General features: G+C 38.9%; 1 protein-coding gene across 2 annotated transcripts in view; it reads right to left on the minus strand.

The window, feature by feature from the left end:
* Positions 1 to 18,952, minus strand: part of FBN1 (fibrillin 1) — a 151,689-nt gene that overhangs the window by 69,501 nt on the left and 63,236 nt on the right. For both annotated transcript variants that reach the window (XM_051628289.1, XM_051628288.1), the window contains exons 9-16: positions 17,921 to 18,079; positions 14,436 to 14,597; positions 13,010 to 13,150; positions 12,124 to 12,243; positions 8,551 to 8,676; positions 6,312 to 6,434; positions 1,431 to 1,553; positions 3 to 155 (exon numbers count right to left, since the gene is read on the minus strand). In XM_051628289.1, coding sequence (XP_051484249.1) covers positions 3 to 155; positions 1,431 to 1,553; positions 6,312 to 6,434; positions 8,551 to 8,676; positions 12,124 to 12,243; positions 13,010 to 13,150; positions 14,436 to 14,597; positions 17,921 to 18,079 — 1,107 coding nt within the window. The remainder of the gene's footprint in view (positions 1 to 2; positions 156 to 1,430; positions 1,554 to 6,311; positions 6,435 to 8,550; positions 8,677 to 12,123; positions 12,244 to 13,009; positions 13,151 to 14,435; positions 14,598 to 17,920; positions 18,080 to 18,952) is intronic.

The following is an 18,952-nucleotide window of genomic DNA, read 5'->3' on the forward strand; positions in this document are numbered from 1 at the left end:
ACCTGAGTTTTGTGCTGGGCAGGGCTGACAAGGCTCCCCAAAGGCGTAGTCAGTGCTGGCACAACAGCATTCTGATTTTGTAACTGCACCAGTTAATGGTCTCACACATTGTCCCCTCTTGTAGCCACCATAGCATGTGCTCCTCATGTGTGTATCTGAGGAAAGAAACCACTCTTAGTCCTGCCATAGCCAACTATACACCCATAAATTACAACAAGTATTAAATCTAGCTTGGGTGTCATAAACACTGTAAAACAGCTGTCAAAACAAAACATTTTTCACCATTTCCCTATGCTTTTCACCCATTTCTATCCTCAGTCCACTCAAGACAGGAAATCCTTCATCCTCATGCTTCTAAGAGTTCAGACTTTACAACTAATTACTAGTTTGATAACGTGTGTTAGTGAACTACTAGGAGAACAACCAATACTTAAACTCAAACAACCAAGAAGTCATGCAGAAAAGGGACAAAAGCTCTGCCATGTGACAGGAATATTACTCGCTTGTAACTTGACAGGCTCAGCAGCAGGATGTAAGAGCTATAATCAAATATATCTCAAAACTTCAAGAAAACTCAGTACAATTTACTTTATTCTCAAAGTTTGGGAACTGACTTGATTTTAAAAAGACGTATTTTCTCTCCCCCTCCCAGCCTTGTTAGTTGTCAATGATTCACCAAGGCTAAAATCACCACTGGTGCAACACTCTGGGCTAAGCCCACTAAGGCCACACTAAAGTTTTTGTTTTCTTTTATACCTGAAAAATGGAAGAATGAGAAAAAGAAAAACTTGCATAAGGAAAAGATCACAAAATATGCTGCCATTAAAAGAAAAAAAAATATCTTTCTTTGCTTCTAAAAAAACAAAGAAAAAGTCAGTAGTGTCATTTCAGTACATAAGATTTTAAAATTTGCAGGTCCAGGGGTGACATTTCTCACTTTTTAAAAACTGGCCCATAACACTGCCATACACATTAGAATTTTAAAAACCATCACCTCAGAAATCTTTCTCTTGTAGAGAAACAGACAGAAATGGAAAAATTTATATGTCTCACTTTAAAAAGAGGTGAAAGAGTAATTAAATCTTTAAGCCTAATGGCAAATTAAGAATTTTACATTGACAGAAATGGGGCAAATTCTCAAATACTCAAAACTGATACAGCACTACTCACCTCCAACAGCATTATGCTGTATAGCCTACGTGACCTTGGAATTTGGCCCACACATTTTTTCTCTTTAAAAGCCAAGACAAAAGAGCAAAATGGGCTATTACAGTAAGAATCCCAGAGCTATTAGTATCCACTATAACTACCACCCATCAATGCCTGAGAAAATGGTCAATTCTATATTCAGACTTGATCTGTTCATCAGCCTGGCATGAAAGCCTTAACATTGGTTAATTGTGCCTCACCACACCTGAAGCTGGTCTTACCGACACACACACGTCCGTCCAGTCCCACTGCAAGGCCAGGGAAGCATTCACATCTGAAAGAGCCATCAGTGTTCACACAGCGCCCGTTCATGCATATTCCAGCTGTCTCACACTCATCAATGTCTGTTGGAGAACAGAATGAGCTTCATGAGAAATAAAATTATATAGTGATCAATACCTGGCCAAAACTTGAATTTATTCAGCTTATTTTCAGTTTACCCTATAGAAAAATATCAAGTGTAAATGGAAATTAGTTCAAGTAAAAGTTTTATTAGGAATAACGATTAATCTTTTTTGAGGAACAGAAGAAGAAAACGTTAAAATTCAGGAGAAATACACAGAATAAAACAATTTCACTCTCCTTGGAGATCAAAAAGGGACTACATTTTCCTACTTGTTCCCAAGAGGTAAAAATTCTGAATTAAGGGTCAGTCAGGAAAAAAAATAATAAAAAACATTAAATCAAAGTAAGGAGGAAACTGTGACTGCTGAGACAAAGGACTTCCATGGTGTGTAACAGGGCATTCCCTCTCTGTGTAACAGTTAGTTCATGCAGTAAGAAATCAGTCCAAATAGCAAACTGAATCTTTCACCCCACTACGAGGTGCCTTCACAGGGTCACCAAAAAATTTCCCCTCCTCCTGCTGTGGGTTCAGTTTTTGGAAGCACATTGGAATGCCTGCAGTCAAGCCCTTCCCGCACAGTGTCTCTCTGGTGATCTGCATGACAATTGGGTTTTCCTATCAGATGCTCATTACAGCCTGTTTCATAAACTTTCAATGGACAGACTGCTCGCCAGTCTCGAAAGGAATTTGTTAATGATTTGAGCCCTAAGCAATTGCCAAGCACAAGCTACCATCTTTGCCCAACAGAAGTTCAATGAACAATAAGGCCCTCAGCTATAAAATACAGGAATGAAGCCTTTGAATATTAGGCTATCACAAAGAGATGTCAAATTAGTAAAAAATTATATAGGCTGTGTATCCTGTTAATAGTAAGATCATTCTCTAGATGCAGAGAGCATGCCATTATTTTATAAGTGATTAAGAAAAGGAGTGTTTAAAATACTGTTTGGAAGTATGTATAACCTTTATAAAATAATCACTTCATAACAACTCTCTGTAACATATACAAGAGACAGTGTGTGTGACAATTTCCTTTTTTCTGACCTTAAAAGGGCAAATTGAGAGTGAAACACCTCTGTGTTTTACTTAGTTTGTGTTGTTTGGCATAAAACATGGCTTGTATGATCCAAGATTCCTTTTTCAAACTGCATTTTAAAATAGAACTTAAATATAAGTACATGGGCTCAATTAATTTCTACTTTACCCTGCAATCTTTTGTTCTGTTTCAGACAAATCTTAAACGTTTTTCCCACTTTATATATATTGTCCTTATTCAGTGTAACTAAAACCAGAGCTGGGACTTCAAAATGTGCCCATAATATTTAACAGTGTAGACAGTTATTTTGCTAGACAACATCAAACTCCTTTTACAGATACAAGTTCTCCTAATTTTTTTTTTAATAAATTTTCTTTTTTTTTAATGTTACTTATAGAAACAGACTAAGTTACTTTTTTTCCTTTTCCTGTAGTTCATTTTTTAAAAAAAATTTGTAAGCAAATAAGGGGTGAATTGTGTAATCCATTTTCTTTGCACCAGCTCACAAGTGTGTTGAAAATACTGTTAAAGATGTTTTACAGAAAGGTAAAGGGGGTCACTTAGAATTGTGCAGATCAGCTGAAAGCTCTAGTAAAGATGGGGTAAAAAGCCTCTGCTTTTACCACGGCTGAGATTCCAGTAAATCAACTGCACACACAGGCAAAAAGTCCAAATTTTTACCTTGACAAGGCTCCACTGTCTTCTTTGATACAAGTCACCATTTGGACAACTTCAAAAATACTCATTTTTCTGAGTTTTGCCAGAATAATCTCAATCTGGTTCTGGAAAACCAACTAATGGACTCATGTCTCCATGAGTTTTTGCTTTTTCTGCTGAGCTTACTTGGTAGTGCAAGCTAAGTAGACTAAGTCCTCTAACGTTAACCAGGAAAAATTTACTCAGACTACTAAACTGCCACTTCCAGTTGCCTTGCAATAGCTTTCAACTTGGGGAATTCCTGTTTGGTCTAAAGATAAAACAATGTACAGAACAGAAATAATGCTTTAAAATTCTGCCTGCCTGATGTAAGCATTTCTGAAAAATCATCAGTGAAAGAAACTAATGGCGAATACGTTTACTATGTCTTGTATTACAGGGAATACACAAGACTGTGGTGTAACATTCTTTTTTGGCATGTTACTTCATAAAGCCCGAGTGGAATTTTTTACCAGACAGCCAAGCATAAGCCCTGTACTTATAGTTCAACTCCAATTTTATGGAACTAAGTGACAATTACAGTATAACCAACTTTGAGTTAGAAATTCTACTTAACAGTTAAAAATGTAGCTTCAAATGAGATGTTTATAGGAGCAATATGTTGCCCAGCAATTCTTACATTCCTTTGCAGATCCCCTAAAGAGTTTGGGAAAAATGTATGTTCAATTCTGCATCAAAATTGCCCAGGCAGGTAGCCAGTTTGCTGCAGAAGTGCCAGTTTGTGTATCCACAGTCTCAGTATGCATGAACACTAAGTGCATGTGCAAGCATGACCTTAAGCGTTTCAACTTGTGTAATATCTCAATGCATTCACTTCACAAACAAATTCAGGAAATGCAACATGAGCAACGAGTGTTTCAAAGGCTGATCCTTCAGTAGGACAGAAGTTATTTCTGTGGTGTGTACAGAAAGGAGTCAATAAGGATAAACTTCAAAATACATAGGAGAACATACTAAAGATTGATCTTTTAAACTTCTACTAACATGACTAGAGACATTCACCAAGTAGTTGTCCTCTCTGGAGCCACTACATTCCTGGGAATTAGTTCATGATACTTTGGGTAAGTAGAAGAAAGGAGACAAAAGTGAAGTTAGGAAAATGTATAATTGGGGCAACAGTGTCTCAAAATCTGGTTTGATTTTGACCCAATAGCAATTTTTATATATAATTAATATTTGTATGCTCATTCATAGACAACAAGGCTTACTCTAAACATTGAAAAGCAGTGGGAGAAATCCTTCATTCTACTGTAGGTTCTGTTCCAACTTTCAGTAGGAATCAGTTGAGTTGCCTTCAATTTTGGATAATTTTCAAATATTCTCCCTTTGATGCACAGAAGTAACATTTCTCTAGGGCCAGAAACCCCTTTTTGGCTGCATCCATACTCCTGTTTAGCCAGAAGGCATGTAACAGAAGCTGCAAAGTTAAGTATCATTGGTTTTTAAGAAGTCTGAAGCAATTTACATACCATCTCTTTGGATGATATTTCAGTGCACAGACTGATGTAAAAAAAAAAAAAAAGAAAAAGAAAAAAGAATAAAAATACCAAAAGATGCTCAAGGCAAAAAATCAAGATAAGCACTTGGGCTTAGCTTGCATCAGTGAGTCACATCCCTGCTAATGACATGGAGAGCAGCCAGCGGTCTTTGGGAACACGAGTCCAAGTCTCCCTGCTGTCCCACACACAGACCAGCAGGAAAACAAGCTTTGGCAAAGCACAGACATACACATATCACTTGGAAAACAGGTAAGAATGGAAATAAAGCTGATTACTGTAAGACTGTGAAGGCTGCACCAACACAGCCAGTAGCTAAGGAGACACTTGTGTGGATCTGCATATTTATTCAAGAAACTACAGAACAATTCATTCTCCCAGTGAAAACAACCCTGTTACAAAGTAAGAACAGTGTAACTTTAATGAGAAACACATGATGCCCCCACATGAAGGCTGAGTAGCACTGACCTGCATACCTAGTGCAAAAGTGATCAAATGCAAGAGAAGTTCTGGATGTTTTACTGGATTTACTGGCCTGGTTTTGTTCTAAAGTCTATCTCTAGACACCATGCAGTTCAGATCTAAGACTGCTACAGTGTTCAAAGAAGCAGCAGGATCCAAATTAATTCACCTTTTTATGTCACTAACTCTCAAAGCCAAAACATTTATTCAAACATTTGCTTTTGTTATTGGTCCACAACAAGATGTTGCTGTGTAATCCAATGTGACTTATTTTTAAAAATTTCCTGAAGTGTTAGCAAGCACTTTGTCTGACTTGATTCCAACAGTTAAAAGATTTCAAACTTTTCTGAAGAAAAAACAGAAGTAAGTTGGCCCAACATTTGTTTATTTATTTTGACTTCTGCTTTGTGCCCATAAAACTTATTGAAATATGAAGATTTCTACAGACAAAACTGAATGGAAATGGATGACATTACCAGCAACCAGAACGCTGCAGTGTCTCCTCCCACAGGGGTTATTGCTGAGCTACTGCAGCAAATGGAGAAGACAATCTTGCTGTAGTGCTCATGTCTGTATCTTGGTCACATGAGGTGATGGGCACTCCTCAGAGGTGCTGTATTGACTAAGAACACCCAGGCACAAATGGGAGAAAAACCCAAAGAAGGCAACAAACCAGGATGTTTCGGTGGACAAAGCCAGAAAAGTTTAAAAGGTCAAAACCAAAAAGTGAAATATACTGGAGCCAAACTACACAATACCTCACAGGCAAAAAACATGGAGTTTAACTAGGTCAGATCACACAGCTCTTCATCAAATAGTATTTCCCACTGACTGGTTAGGGTGGTTGCTCAACACTGTGGAGAAGAATGAGTTTTGTCCTGTACAATGACAAATTCTTCAAGCTGATTAAAAAAGCATATCTGACAAAAAGTCTGCCCAGTATTTCTTGTTGCCAAGGATTACTGCAAGGAAATAAGGCAATTCTTGGAGCTACCAGAGGGATATGACTCACAAGCTTTGGGAAACTGTATTTTTTTGTGCTTACCTGTGCAATAGCGTCCATCAGATGCTAACTGGAACCCTGGTTTACAGATGCATTTAAAACTGCCATCTTCATTGATGCACATCCCATTGAGGCACATGTTCCTTATGCTACATTCATCCATATCTGAAAATGTACATAATAGACATCACCCTCATAATGCTGAAGTAAAATAACTCTTAATAGTTATATCCAAAAGATAAAGCTTAATTTCTTTATTAGTTGTCAGATAATCAGAAACATACAATGGCACATACTGCACCATCCTAGATAACATGTCAAAGCAATTATTCATTTTTTTCACAATGAATCTTTAACATATTAAGGTATGCATCCAAAGAGATCAAAGAGAATGAAAAACAGATGAGAAACAGGATGGCTTAAGAACTGCCAGGGAGTAAAAACCCCAAAAATGTGAGAAAGGTACGTAATTGAAGAGGGATGGTGCAACAGAAGCTAGGTTAGAAGCAGCCTCCCTTCTTTCATTTGGAATGGTAAACACAATGTTATGTTACTAACACCTGAAGGGAAGGAGTGAGAATTTGTGTTTGGAGTGAAAACTTTTGCAGCCTCCACTGGATGAGTCTAAGATTTATGATGTGGGAGACTTCCCAGCACTGTGCTCAAACATGCATCCTCTGGGCACTTTCATCATCAACTTCCATTTAGAATAACACATATCCCTTCCCTGGATTCAGCATGATAGGTCACATATGAAGGTACTTACTAGTCATGGCTTCATACTACTATTATTCACCCTCTGACCTCATGGCACAGCATGAATGATTCAAATAGGAAAATGTCCCAGACACTGCTGCTCTGAACCCCGCACAGTTCCTTATACACACACAAAGCAGCAAGTATAGACAATTCAGTGCTCAATTTGAGTATCCTTTTATATCCTCTTAGTGCTTATTTCATCCTGGTGCAAATGAAATCGGTTTTGGATGTTAAATCCAAAAAAATCAACACTATTTACTAGTTTAATCTAAATGGCTATACACAGTTACATTAAGGTATGGCACAATGCCATGATCTTTACTGATCAGTGTGTGTGCACATGTATGCCTAAGAACAAAACTCAATGCACTACAATGCCAGAGATGAAACTGTTTCCTAAGTGGATGCAACAGACATTCTGGCAACATATGCAATGGAATTAAAAATGTTTTACCAGATTGCCAATGTCCTGGTTCTTATTACTATTAGTACTTGGATTTGGTGGGAAAGGAAGAAATCGAAATCAAGTTTTCTTCCAAAATACATTAATTTCCAAATATATTTAGTCAATATAGTTCCATAACAAGATATTTTAAAAGCAGCTTTTAGTGCTAAACTGTATATAAAAAAAAAGTCAGGAAAACAGAGTCTTAAAAGTCTGTCTCTACCAAGGATTAACAGAATCACTACTAGCACATAAAATCACTGGATCATAAAGACATTACAATACTCAGAATCATGTTATTTTCCTTAATATTGCAGCTGTCCTGGACAGAAATTACACTTCTAGACATGGTTTGTTTTCTTTTTACTTACAGGCTAAGTCAGACAAAAATAATTTATGATTTTAAAAAAAATAATCATGTATCTATCCTAACCAGGAATTTTGGCATTAAGTCTTTGAGCTGAATCACTGAGATAGCATTCTGCCAAAAATGTTTCTAAGAACAGTGCTTGAAATTCCTTTAACGTATGAATAGATCATTGGGAACCCTCCCAAGGACCTTGGGAAGCATGATAAAGAACATTCTTCTTTCCCCTCCTTTACTAAAGGTCTGGGAGGTAGGAACACATCAATTATGTTTACAAATGTTTCTTAAAACAGTTTTTATAGGTCAGACCAGACTGCATCTACATAAAACATGCTGCTAGTCAGTCACCCAGTAAGATCCCACAAAGCATGCTGTTAAACACACAGTAAAATCAGGCAGCATGTGACTTGTCATCTGTTTTAAAATGTACCACTCCCATCAAAGAAACTGGATTTTGTGATAGTGGTATGTGCTATTTCTCCTGCTGGACAGACATCCCGTTGAGGTTTGCCAAACCAAGGCTCCAGAGCTGGCTGCAAGAGACAGTTTACTTGCCCTTCCAGATCCAGCAAAAGGTATTTAGAAATTTAATTCCTTGTTGCTTCCCTTCCCTCCCCCGACAGACTTCCTTTTCTTTTCATTGACGTGAACAACCTCACAACTGTAATTACTGATACGAAGTGAATTCAGAAAAATCTTAAAAGTCTTACCTTCACAGTTTCTTCCATCAGCTGCCACTTGAAAGCCAGCATTACACACACAGTGAAAACTGCCATCTGTATTTATGCATCGTCCATTATTACAGATACGACCATTCTGTAAACATTCATCAATGTCTGAAAGCCAACCAAAAAGAAAAAAAAAACATTTTGGGGGTTTTCTTTTTTATACTTGAGAGGAATTCTTCACATTTCACCTTCCCTTAGGTTTTTAACCCTGCATGGAAACTATATTCACGTGAAAAATTATTTATTTTTATTTCCATTACTGAACATTACAGTAGTGGAAAATGTTCATCAGCTTGAAATTTCAAGTTGCTGTGAAAGAATTTCAGTGAACATTATCCTGCAGCTTGCTCAAACAAAAATCAGGACCTTTTGGTTGTCTGTTGTTTTTGCATTTTTGTTCATAATGAAAATATTTTTACTGAAGTTTACTGTAACAATATCTAACTATTGAATGAAAGGTGGGGGAAGCTTGTCTTTTGCTGCTGCTTTATAAGATAACAGGAAAGTTCAAGACTTTCCCACCTTAGAAGATATTTCTCATACTTATTTTATATTTGAAACATCAGCTCCTCATTTCCATCTCTCTGCAGGAGGTGCTTGGCAAGTGCAATGGAGAACCTGAATAGTGATATCACACGAGGCTGGCAGCTCTCCTCTCCTCCAAATGAGGGGAGAGGAGATGCTGAGACAGACTGTCTAGACATTTTTCAGATTGCTCAGTGTTCTCCATCAAGGCCTGGACCATCTCCCAGAGATTCCTGCACACAGGGGACTTCACTCACAGCAACCTCAACCAGCCCGTGCAGACCTGTCTCTCATGCAACCACACTGTCTTCCCAAATATTGTGGGGGTGCCCTTCCTCAGGCCCTCTTCACAGAAGTGCACTGGTGTGCATCAGGAACAAACAGAGCACCTGCAAATGCCCCTGCACCTGTCTGAGGGGGAACTGATGCCTCTCAAAATTCTGAACCTTTATTTGCCTTCTTAGCAGCATGGTAGTTCTGGGAAGCTGCTACAAATAAACCCAAAAAGAACTGTTCTGCAACCAAGCAACCAGGCCAGCAGAGGCAAGAGCTGCTCAGGTGACAGCCAACTGCACTAGCAGCTTGCCAGCCCTCTTGACTTCCAGAAAAAGTGTACAGGCTTGGTAAACCTCCCCTCATTTGATAAACAAGCATCGTCAATCAACAATGCATAAAAGTGAGTTTTCTCTCTGCTCAGTACTCCCACTCTTGTGGCACTCCGCTGTAGCTGAGCCTGGCTTCAGCTACCCCATCAGCTTTCTTCCTGAGAACAGGCAGAAATGCTACAGTATCTCAACATTTTTCTGGTCTTTTAGTTTTTAGAGTTCATTAGGATTTGTACTTTTATGCACATGATGCCATCTAAATTATGATGCAGAAAATTAACGCAGAATCTTGCTGTTCTTTATGTGCACACAGTTGACCAGAGATCCACCACTAGTTTCTGCTACATTTCTAATTTTCAAATAATACTGTGGGGATTTTTTCTTTCCCCCCCTCAGAGAAACCTGCAAAAAAATCAAAGTTTCTCTCACTGAAATGTCCATAATTGATAACATTTCCATGTAAGGTCAGACCTCTTTCTCTCAGAAATGTCAGGTAGATTATAGTAAGCACTTGGCTATTAAAGCTTTGACTCCATACATTCATTCATAACTAACCATCATAAAAATTCACCCTTTTTTTGAGTTCCATCTTACATCCCTTCTTCTAAATTGAAAAGCAACTTTTGTTTTGATCATTAATCATCATATGATGACCTTATTCATCTATCTCCACTTAACATATTAATTCAGCCATACTCCTACCAGAACTATTAAGGGATCCTAATAACAGTTGAATCAGTAGCTTGCACTACAGACTGCAATGTCTCAGTCACCTATCAGACTCATCATCCAGAAAAAGAAACCCTTCCCCTGGAACCTCTGAGCAAGGAATAGATAAACATCTGGTCATTATAGAGACTTCATTTTTCACGAGTGCATGTAAGGAATACATTTGCAAAAGCATAACAGCACAGACACATTTGTGTATGCAAAAAAACCCCACCTCAACATACAAAGTAGTCATGTGAAGCAATTTTAAAGCAAATGCTGATTTTGGCAGGCACCGGTGCTATATGTATACTTCGCCAATTGCACCCCACTAGCCCTTTTCTTTTCCCTCAACTGGCCCTAAAAAATCCTTCAGCAAACAAAGATTCCGCAGAGCGTAGCATTTTCTGGACTGCCTGTCAAGCAAGCACAGTTCCCATAGACTGCAAAGGAACTGCTAAGTGACCACACTTTAATGCCACTAAGCTACTGGGCTTCTGACAACCATGTGTTTGTGTAATGAATCAGTCAAATTAAAAGCGTGTGACAAAAATGACTCATGAGTAAATTCATCACTGCTGAGGCTCCACTTTAGCACTCCTTCACCACTAGTCAGCTGAACTATGAAGATGCTTCCACAACATGGCTGTTTGGCAGCAATTAGGTCAAACGTGACCAGCAGTGGTGCTGGCTCTACATGCCATCCTAGATTAGAGTAAGCTTCTGTGCCACAAATACCCTTCTGATTCACGAAAGGAAGAAAAAAAAAATCATCACACACTAATACAGATAGTTTTCTTCTGGCTTTTTAGAAACTCTCTGCTTTAGATTGAGTGCATGCTCAAGAAACCCTCCTTTAGTGCAGAAAGCAAAACATGAAGGCTGGAGCACTCAGAGTATTCAAACCTCCTATTTCATTTAGATGTTTAATTTCTTATGGAATATCAAAGTAGTCTTTCTTTCTCCTGCCAGAAGTCTCTTACTATGATTTAATCACTAAAGATTGCATTCACCTTTACAGTCAAATTCCCACCCCAGGACAGTTTGGGAGCCACACAACCCTGATAGAGGGTTGGCCACTGAGGAGCTACACATTTTTCACTACCACAGGAAGACAAGATGAAGACCATCCAGGCTATTGTTGAGCTTGGTCTTCAAAACACCAATAATGGAGATTTTCTAGCTTCCTCACCTAGACCTTCCCTGTGCTTCAATACTTTTTGATACCTTATTTAAGTTTTCATTGCTGTAATTTATGTTTAGTTATTTTTCTGGCAGTGGGCAGGGACAACACACAGGTACTGTAGTCTCACGTTTACTCACTGGAAGACTTATCTTTCACCCCCACTTCTCTTAGTCTTTTTACAGTCTTTTATAGGTAAAGGGTTTCTCCAAAGAAGGCATGTTTACTTGTCCTTAAAATCCTCTAGAAGCAAAAGAAAAAATGTCTCAATAGTGTGGGGGGGAAGGTATGTCTCCCACTTCAAAGCCACAAATAATGCCAAGATACTTTCAGCACAAGACAAATGTCTTTCTTCAAAACCCAGTCTGTGAACAGCCAGATCAGGCAAGTTAAACATTTTTACTGCTGTATCTAATTTTTTTTTTTTTTTTAAACCCCTCATATTTAACACATCTGTTAAGTTTTGCTTAAAAAATATTTTCCTTACTGGTATGTATACACTAGTACAGACACAGCTATAAAGCCATAATTTACCTCGGCACTCCGTTCTAGTTGCTGTGCTCTGGTATCCGACACGGCACTGGCATACATAGGATCCCTGAGTGTTCACACAGTCTCCACCTATGCATGGATTGTTTTCACATTCATCAACATCTGCAAAACACAGACAATATATTTTTATTAAGACATTGGCTGAAAGGTATTCAGGTCTGTAGGAGTATTTTATTGTTTTGTGGTTGGACAAGTAGTGTGCTTCAGTCTGAACAGAGAGGGGACATCACTGAATTCCAAGTGAAAGGATCCTGTGCTGTAAGCTAAACACAAGCTGGGAAAAAGAAGTAATTAACTAGACAAGATACTGGATGTGTGAGAGATAGAGGCCTTAATCCCACACCTCCACATTCAAAGTTCCACTGGAGAGACAGATTTTGACAGAAGCCAAAACCTGCATGCAAGACACAGCCGATCCTTGCTCCTATCACCAAGCTCTGTCTGAGTTCCAAAATTAAAGGGCTCAAGAGCCCATTAAGATACTCCTGATGAGCTGAAAGAGGACTTGCAAATCTTACTAAGCCTGAGCTTTTTTCTTTAAACAATAGGTCACTTGCATACTGAAAGACCTGGTAACATTTTAAAGATGTCATTTTCAATCACGAATGAACACATTATAGTCACAGGTTAGTGAAAAGGAAACCCTTACTTCTGTCTAATTTTGTGGCAAGTTAAAAGATTAGTTAAATACTGGCTTAAAGGCAAAACTGCTGCAAGTTTGCAGTTGAAAGCAATTAGTTCTTGGAAGCCTATTTACTGGTGGGGTTTCTTGAGGGGTGAACTCAAGAGTTATTATATTGTGTGGAAAATTATATTTTTCCCTTAAAACAAAATTCCTGTCTGTGATTTACAGCAGTAAAACACATACCAATGCACTCCCCTCTAGAATCCAGTTGGAATCCTTTGTTGCACTCGCAGCGGTAGCTCCCAGGAGTGGGAATACAGCGCCCATTGAGGCAGAGATGTCGGAACACTTGGCAATAGTCAGTGAGGTTCACCGGCAAGATCACTGAAAAAACAGAGTTGGAAAAATATTTAAATAGTTCATCACAACAATTTTTGGTTATCTGCAACTCGTTGACTTTCAATGGAAAAAGCTGCACATTCACCTTCCATCATAGAGTGAATTCCATGGTAAAATCAGCATTGGGAGTGGGAAAATGGCACTTTCACCCTTGGGGATTTGTCTGAAAACAGCTAGAGACCACTGATGTTTTCATTGTGGCAAGTCTGATCCCATTTTCCTCTTTTGCAGGACAACAGAGGATAGAGCCTACTCATACCTAGTGGTAAAGTGGGTACGTGGCACTGCAGGGACTCTACTAAAAGCCTGCAGAAGCAAAGTAGGCAAACTGGTTCATTTAGTTCCGTTTTCACAGACAGCAGAGTGAGGGAGGGGCAGGGATAACCCTGGAAGGTATGCCTATACGGTCTTTGGCAGGCAGAGAGGAGTTGGCTCTGTCCATGCTTGCAGCTGACCAGAAGCTGTGCAGCTACGTCAGTGCAGTGTCAGGCCTGTGTTAACATACTTTGCCTCTTAGGCTTATTAGCTCAGCTTGGTGCTGAACCAAGACTAAATAGTTTCAGCCAGTGCCAGTGCAAGCAGAGCTTCCTCAGATCTGCACAGAGCATGGGTGAAATAAGCTTGTGTGTACTTGCAAAAGAGCATGTGGCTATGCCAAGCCACTTCAGGTGGCAGACTATATAGGCATGTAGGATCGAGCAAGGAACCAAACAAGGAATATATCAGTATTCTGATCTGGCTTCCTCCTTGCCCTACAGAAACCTAACCCATCCATGTGTATCAGTGAAACAAGTTCCTTCTTTGCACTGGGTTAGTCTCAGTGTCCAGCAGACTAGTATTTTTACTGGTACATTTCCTACCCGGCAAGTGAGAGCAAGGAAAGAAACCTGAAAGAAGCTGCTTCCTCCCAGCCAAGCTCTTAAATGTAAGTACTATCTAATAGTCAAAGAGCTAGTCATGTGCCTCAATGTTGACAAGGAGCAAAGCTCACAATAGTCTTAAAATAACAGTAATGTAACTACTACAATACATGTGTCTCAGTAGAGACTGTGAGGATGTAATTTCTGAATTCTATCTTAACAGGGAAAATACTACCAATGAGGCACACTTGCTGCAAGACACATGGTAACCAGCCTGTAATTAGAAGGATATCCAGAGACCATACGTCCACATAAAGTAAGCAAAAGAGGTGAACAGCTCCTGAGAAACCCATGTTTTTAAAGTAGTTAAATGCAAATGGTGCAGGGAAAGGTTATTATCTCTTTCTTACCATGAGGTGGTGGAGCCCGAGATGGATAGACAATTTCTGGCTGTTGAGGAGGGTAAACACCAGGAACAAGTGGTGGCGGAGGGATGACATCAGGACGGACTGGAGGAAGGTCAGGTCTTGCTGGCAGCAGAGCAGCTACTGTGCATAATTTGCGATACTCATCTGAAATACAAAACCACAAATACAGTTTTAGACTCTTGAAGCCCTTCCATTTAATCCAACTTTCCCCCTTTTTGCAGTGTTTCAGATTAGCAATAACAAACATTAAATAATCCGGAAAATCTGAGCCTATATATTTTCTTCATAGTAACACTGTTTATTCTGTGAATTGAGTCATTAATCCATAGGAGGGTATCAATACTACTTGTCAGAAGACTGTAAGTAAAAAGATACCTGACATTCTAGATATGAAATTGAACAGTGAGGCAGGGACCTAAACTTAATCTACTTAGCCTTCCTTCAGGCAAAATCTTTGATTAACTCAGTGGGAAGTTTACCTAAAGAAGGACTTTTGGACTTGATCCCAAATTAATTTAATACAAATCTTGCCACAGAGTTAGAAAAATACTGAACAGGGAAAAAAGCCCAGTTTCAACTGGATTTCTTAAAAGTTAAGCTCCCAAATGAAAGAAATATAAATATGAGCAATGAGGCAAAACCAATTAGAGAATGAATACACTAACACTATTTTCCTGTGAAAATGAAGTTTGCCAATAAAAGCAGAACCAAATGAGGTGCACTCTAAGGAGCAAAGACAAAGAGAAATCAAATCAGATTCACACCAAGTTTATCCTTCCCCAGACAACGGGAAAATGATCCATTTTGCTGTAAGCACAATCTATGCTGAGTGTTATGCATTCTTCTATTGTTTATCTCTATTAGTGGTATCTGCCCTACTGCCCCACTTTTACTCCTGCCCTCAACTCTTTTGTCTTGGGAAGTGTGGGTTTGGAACTTGTGATCCAAAGAATGCACGCGGAGTATCACAATTAAAGACCACATTTCCAGCTGACCTAATTCATGCCCACAATGTGTGTATACACAAACAACTATTTGTGCAGCCAGTATCTTTGAACTTCAAAATTTTAAAGTTTATGGCACAACAGGGGAGAGGAATTCTATAATGAAAACAAAATGCTAGAGAGACGCATAAATTCCTGAAACAAAATAAAAAACAAGAACTGAAAAATAAATTCAGTGTTGGGAGAACCAAGCTGGATATTTCAGCCTTCAACACTTCCACCTCACTTCTATTTCCACCTGTAAAACACATTAGAATCTCTTCCCAAATCTCAGAGGAGTTGTTAAATAAATATGGTAGCCTAAAGTTTTGCTGTTCATGATCATGACCTTTGCATTTATTTTAATGCTCTTAGGTGATCAGCTTGTTTCATATGTCACTGCATTTTGCTCTATTGTTCCTTAGAGTGATTTAAATCTTTAAATAATTCCAAATAATATTTTATCATATTATGTATTGTATTTTTTTAAAAATCTTTTTTCCCTAGCTTTCTATTTTGCCTATTCATATGTACACTGAATCAACTCTCAACCAGGAGTCTACCTGTGACAAAACAGAGCCATTCAGAAAATACAGTGTCAATGTATATACATATACAAATCCCAATATGCAAATGTTTGGCAATGATGGTGGTTTTAATAACCCATTCCATAAACACATTCTCTACAACCCACTGATAAGTCTTTGCGAAATAAATAATACTGTATTTCTTCTGTAGTCTCAATTGGTAATACCCAATAATCCAAAGCCAATCTACCAGGAGCCTAAACTTTCCCCGCAAAAAGTCACGGCCTTGGGGCTGCTCATCGCTTGAAAGGAATTAGTACGCATGGAAAGGCTGCTGAGGTGAGAACTGAACACACACGTGGCTGGATGCCTGAGATACCACTTTTAAGGTATTTATAGCATCAGTGGTAAACCCTGTCATTCCACATAAACAATTATCGCTGTGTTATGCAAAGAAATACAGTGCAAACCTTTTTTATTGCAATGTTAATGTCCATGTATAATTTCTAGTAATAAACAGCCTGTTTTATAGTAACATCTGGGTCTCCCCATACTGAAAATACAACTGCTTGGTTACATTATGCATCTAGTGCTCCACTATATATTGCAATAATTTCCATTTCTGAGTTAGTCTTCGGGTCACTCACAGCTCTAAATTCTTCATCTTGCTTTCTCAGGATACATTAAAAAGCAACTGAACTTGATTAAGTAACGACAGCAGTACCTTACACACATGTAAGGCCTTTCAAAGAATTTCAAAGCACTTCTGAAAAGAGTAATATATAGTTTCAATTCATATCCCAAGTTGGGGCAGAAGGCGGGAATTTGACACACAACCATGATCGGGAAATCCTTGCACGGATTTATGAGTCAGGAAGTCCTGGGCTCTGGCTCCTTCTCCAGCATGTCTCAGCCTGTGGCCTTTGCCAAATTATTTCATTTTTCCACCCAATTTATTCAACAGTTAGATATGAATAATTAGAAAGTACATAAAGAAAACAGGGACTGTGTTAAGACTGAAAGCTTTCTCCTTGTCTTCCTATTTCAGATGAGCATCAACAGGTCATCTGTTTTGTCAGCATTACTCTAGCCAGTCTTGGACATTTAACATGTTTAAATATTATTAATGAGATAGTGACAGGACCAGGAAGAGTCTTCCAACAGTTCTGATCATAGATGTCTGCTCTAGTTTTAAGAAGTTTCACTCAAAGCATTAAAAACAAGAATAACAAACACTCCCATACATGACCTCCGACAATTTCTTCAGAGTTACACTGTTACAGTATTGCAACTCCCATTCCTCCCTAAACTCTGCACCTCCCTGAAGCTCCTCACATTCTTGTATTCTTTTCTAAGGCATTTAATTAGGTCTCCAGTCCTACACAATCTCAAAAACATCTTTCCTCCCCTCCTCACATCTATTTTCACAATGTCCTCACTATCTTCTCCAAATTAAAATCTTGCATAATCTGGTGATCTCAATACACAGAGAGGTGGTAAAGCACAGCACATGTTGACAGTAGAGAGAAATCACGTTCTGTGTCAAATTTCAGGAAATAAATGGCACCTCAGAAAGCTAGCCAGAAGAGGAAGGAAACCCCAGTTTTCCAATGAGAATGAAACTGCAGAGGGAACAGTAATCTATTAGAAAGCTCTGGAGAAAGTAACTTGAGCCTGAAGGACATGTTGAAAGCAAAATTTGAATCTGATGAGGTCAGAATAGCCATGATACCAAACATTAATTAGCAACAGATAAAATCCTTTGTTAATGTCAGCTTCACCTGGCCTCCTGGGGCTCCTGAGCAACCTGCCATAGGAGGCTCTGCTTTGAGCAGGAAGTTGGACTAAACCATCTCCCAAGGTAACCTCCAGTCTCAACCATTCAGTGTAGTTCTTTAATGATAAATCACTAACTCATTGTTCAACCACACTCCTAAGAATACAGGTGGATTCATACCGGTGGATCTGATGGGGCACATTTCAGGAGCGGTGGCTGCCCCAGAAGACCAGCATCGGCCACTGTCACAGCAGCACTGCATTTTGGACAAAGGCTGGGGGAGTTGGTTGTTGCAGCGCCCGTTGGTCAGGGAAGAGAAGCAGTATCCAGGACGCACGTCTACCAAGAGAAAGAAATGGTTAAGTAATCAGCAGTCCAATGAGGAATGTGACTTTCACAAAAGGGAAAGGTCTTGTTTTTCTTGGTCGGTTACATTATGGATAACATAGTAAAACACTAGTAAAGACAGTACCAGACCAATTCTATTTAAGTTTTGATTTGAAAGCCAACGATGTACAGCAAATAAGCTCACAGCATTGCAGCTCTCTAAGCATTAACTTATCCTTAGTCACAGCTTCCCCAGCTGAAGTATGTAGTGATTTGACAAGATATAGGCTCACAGGCAATAAAGAGCAACACAGCTTTAACTGGTGCCATCACATTGTTTATGGAGATGTGCTGGCTTCCTGTCTGAAAAGGGTAAGCATGTGCTGTACAAAGAACATCCTGTACCCAGACTTCATATGCTCAGCTCTAGCAACATTGTAGAGAGATCCCCCAGCTTAGAGAAGGGAAAGAAAAAATGGATGGGAGCAAAATAAAAAATAATAATCTTTTTATACAATCGGGAGCTCTGAACAATTATTTCACAATATGTCACAGTGTGTCAAACTCAATATGAGCTGTGGTGTGATTTGATGCTGCATGATAAACCAGACTAAGTTCGTTTCTAAAAAATACAAACATTTGCTGTCAAAATGTAGAGGAAAAAGCCGCAGATATAACCATTCAACAGCAGACACCATTCCCTAAAGACACATTATGTCCGTTATCCAGGGCATGGTGGATTCATCTGTCTAGTAACAGTGCTTTCCAGAGTTTACTAGATATTCTAGTGGATATAAAAAAAGCAGGGAAGTTTCTTATTATCTTGAGGAAATGGATATGTAGTGATATGTTGGGAGAGTCTGTGATGATTCTGCCTTTTATTAG

This window comes from Apus apus, chromosome 10 (genome assembly GCF_020740795.1).
Source record: "Apus apus isolate bApuApu2 chromosome 10, bApuApu2.pri.cur, whole genome shotgun sequence".
Lineage (NCBI taxonomy): Eukaryota > Metazoa > Chordata > Aves > Apodiformes > Apodidae > Apus > Apus apus.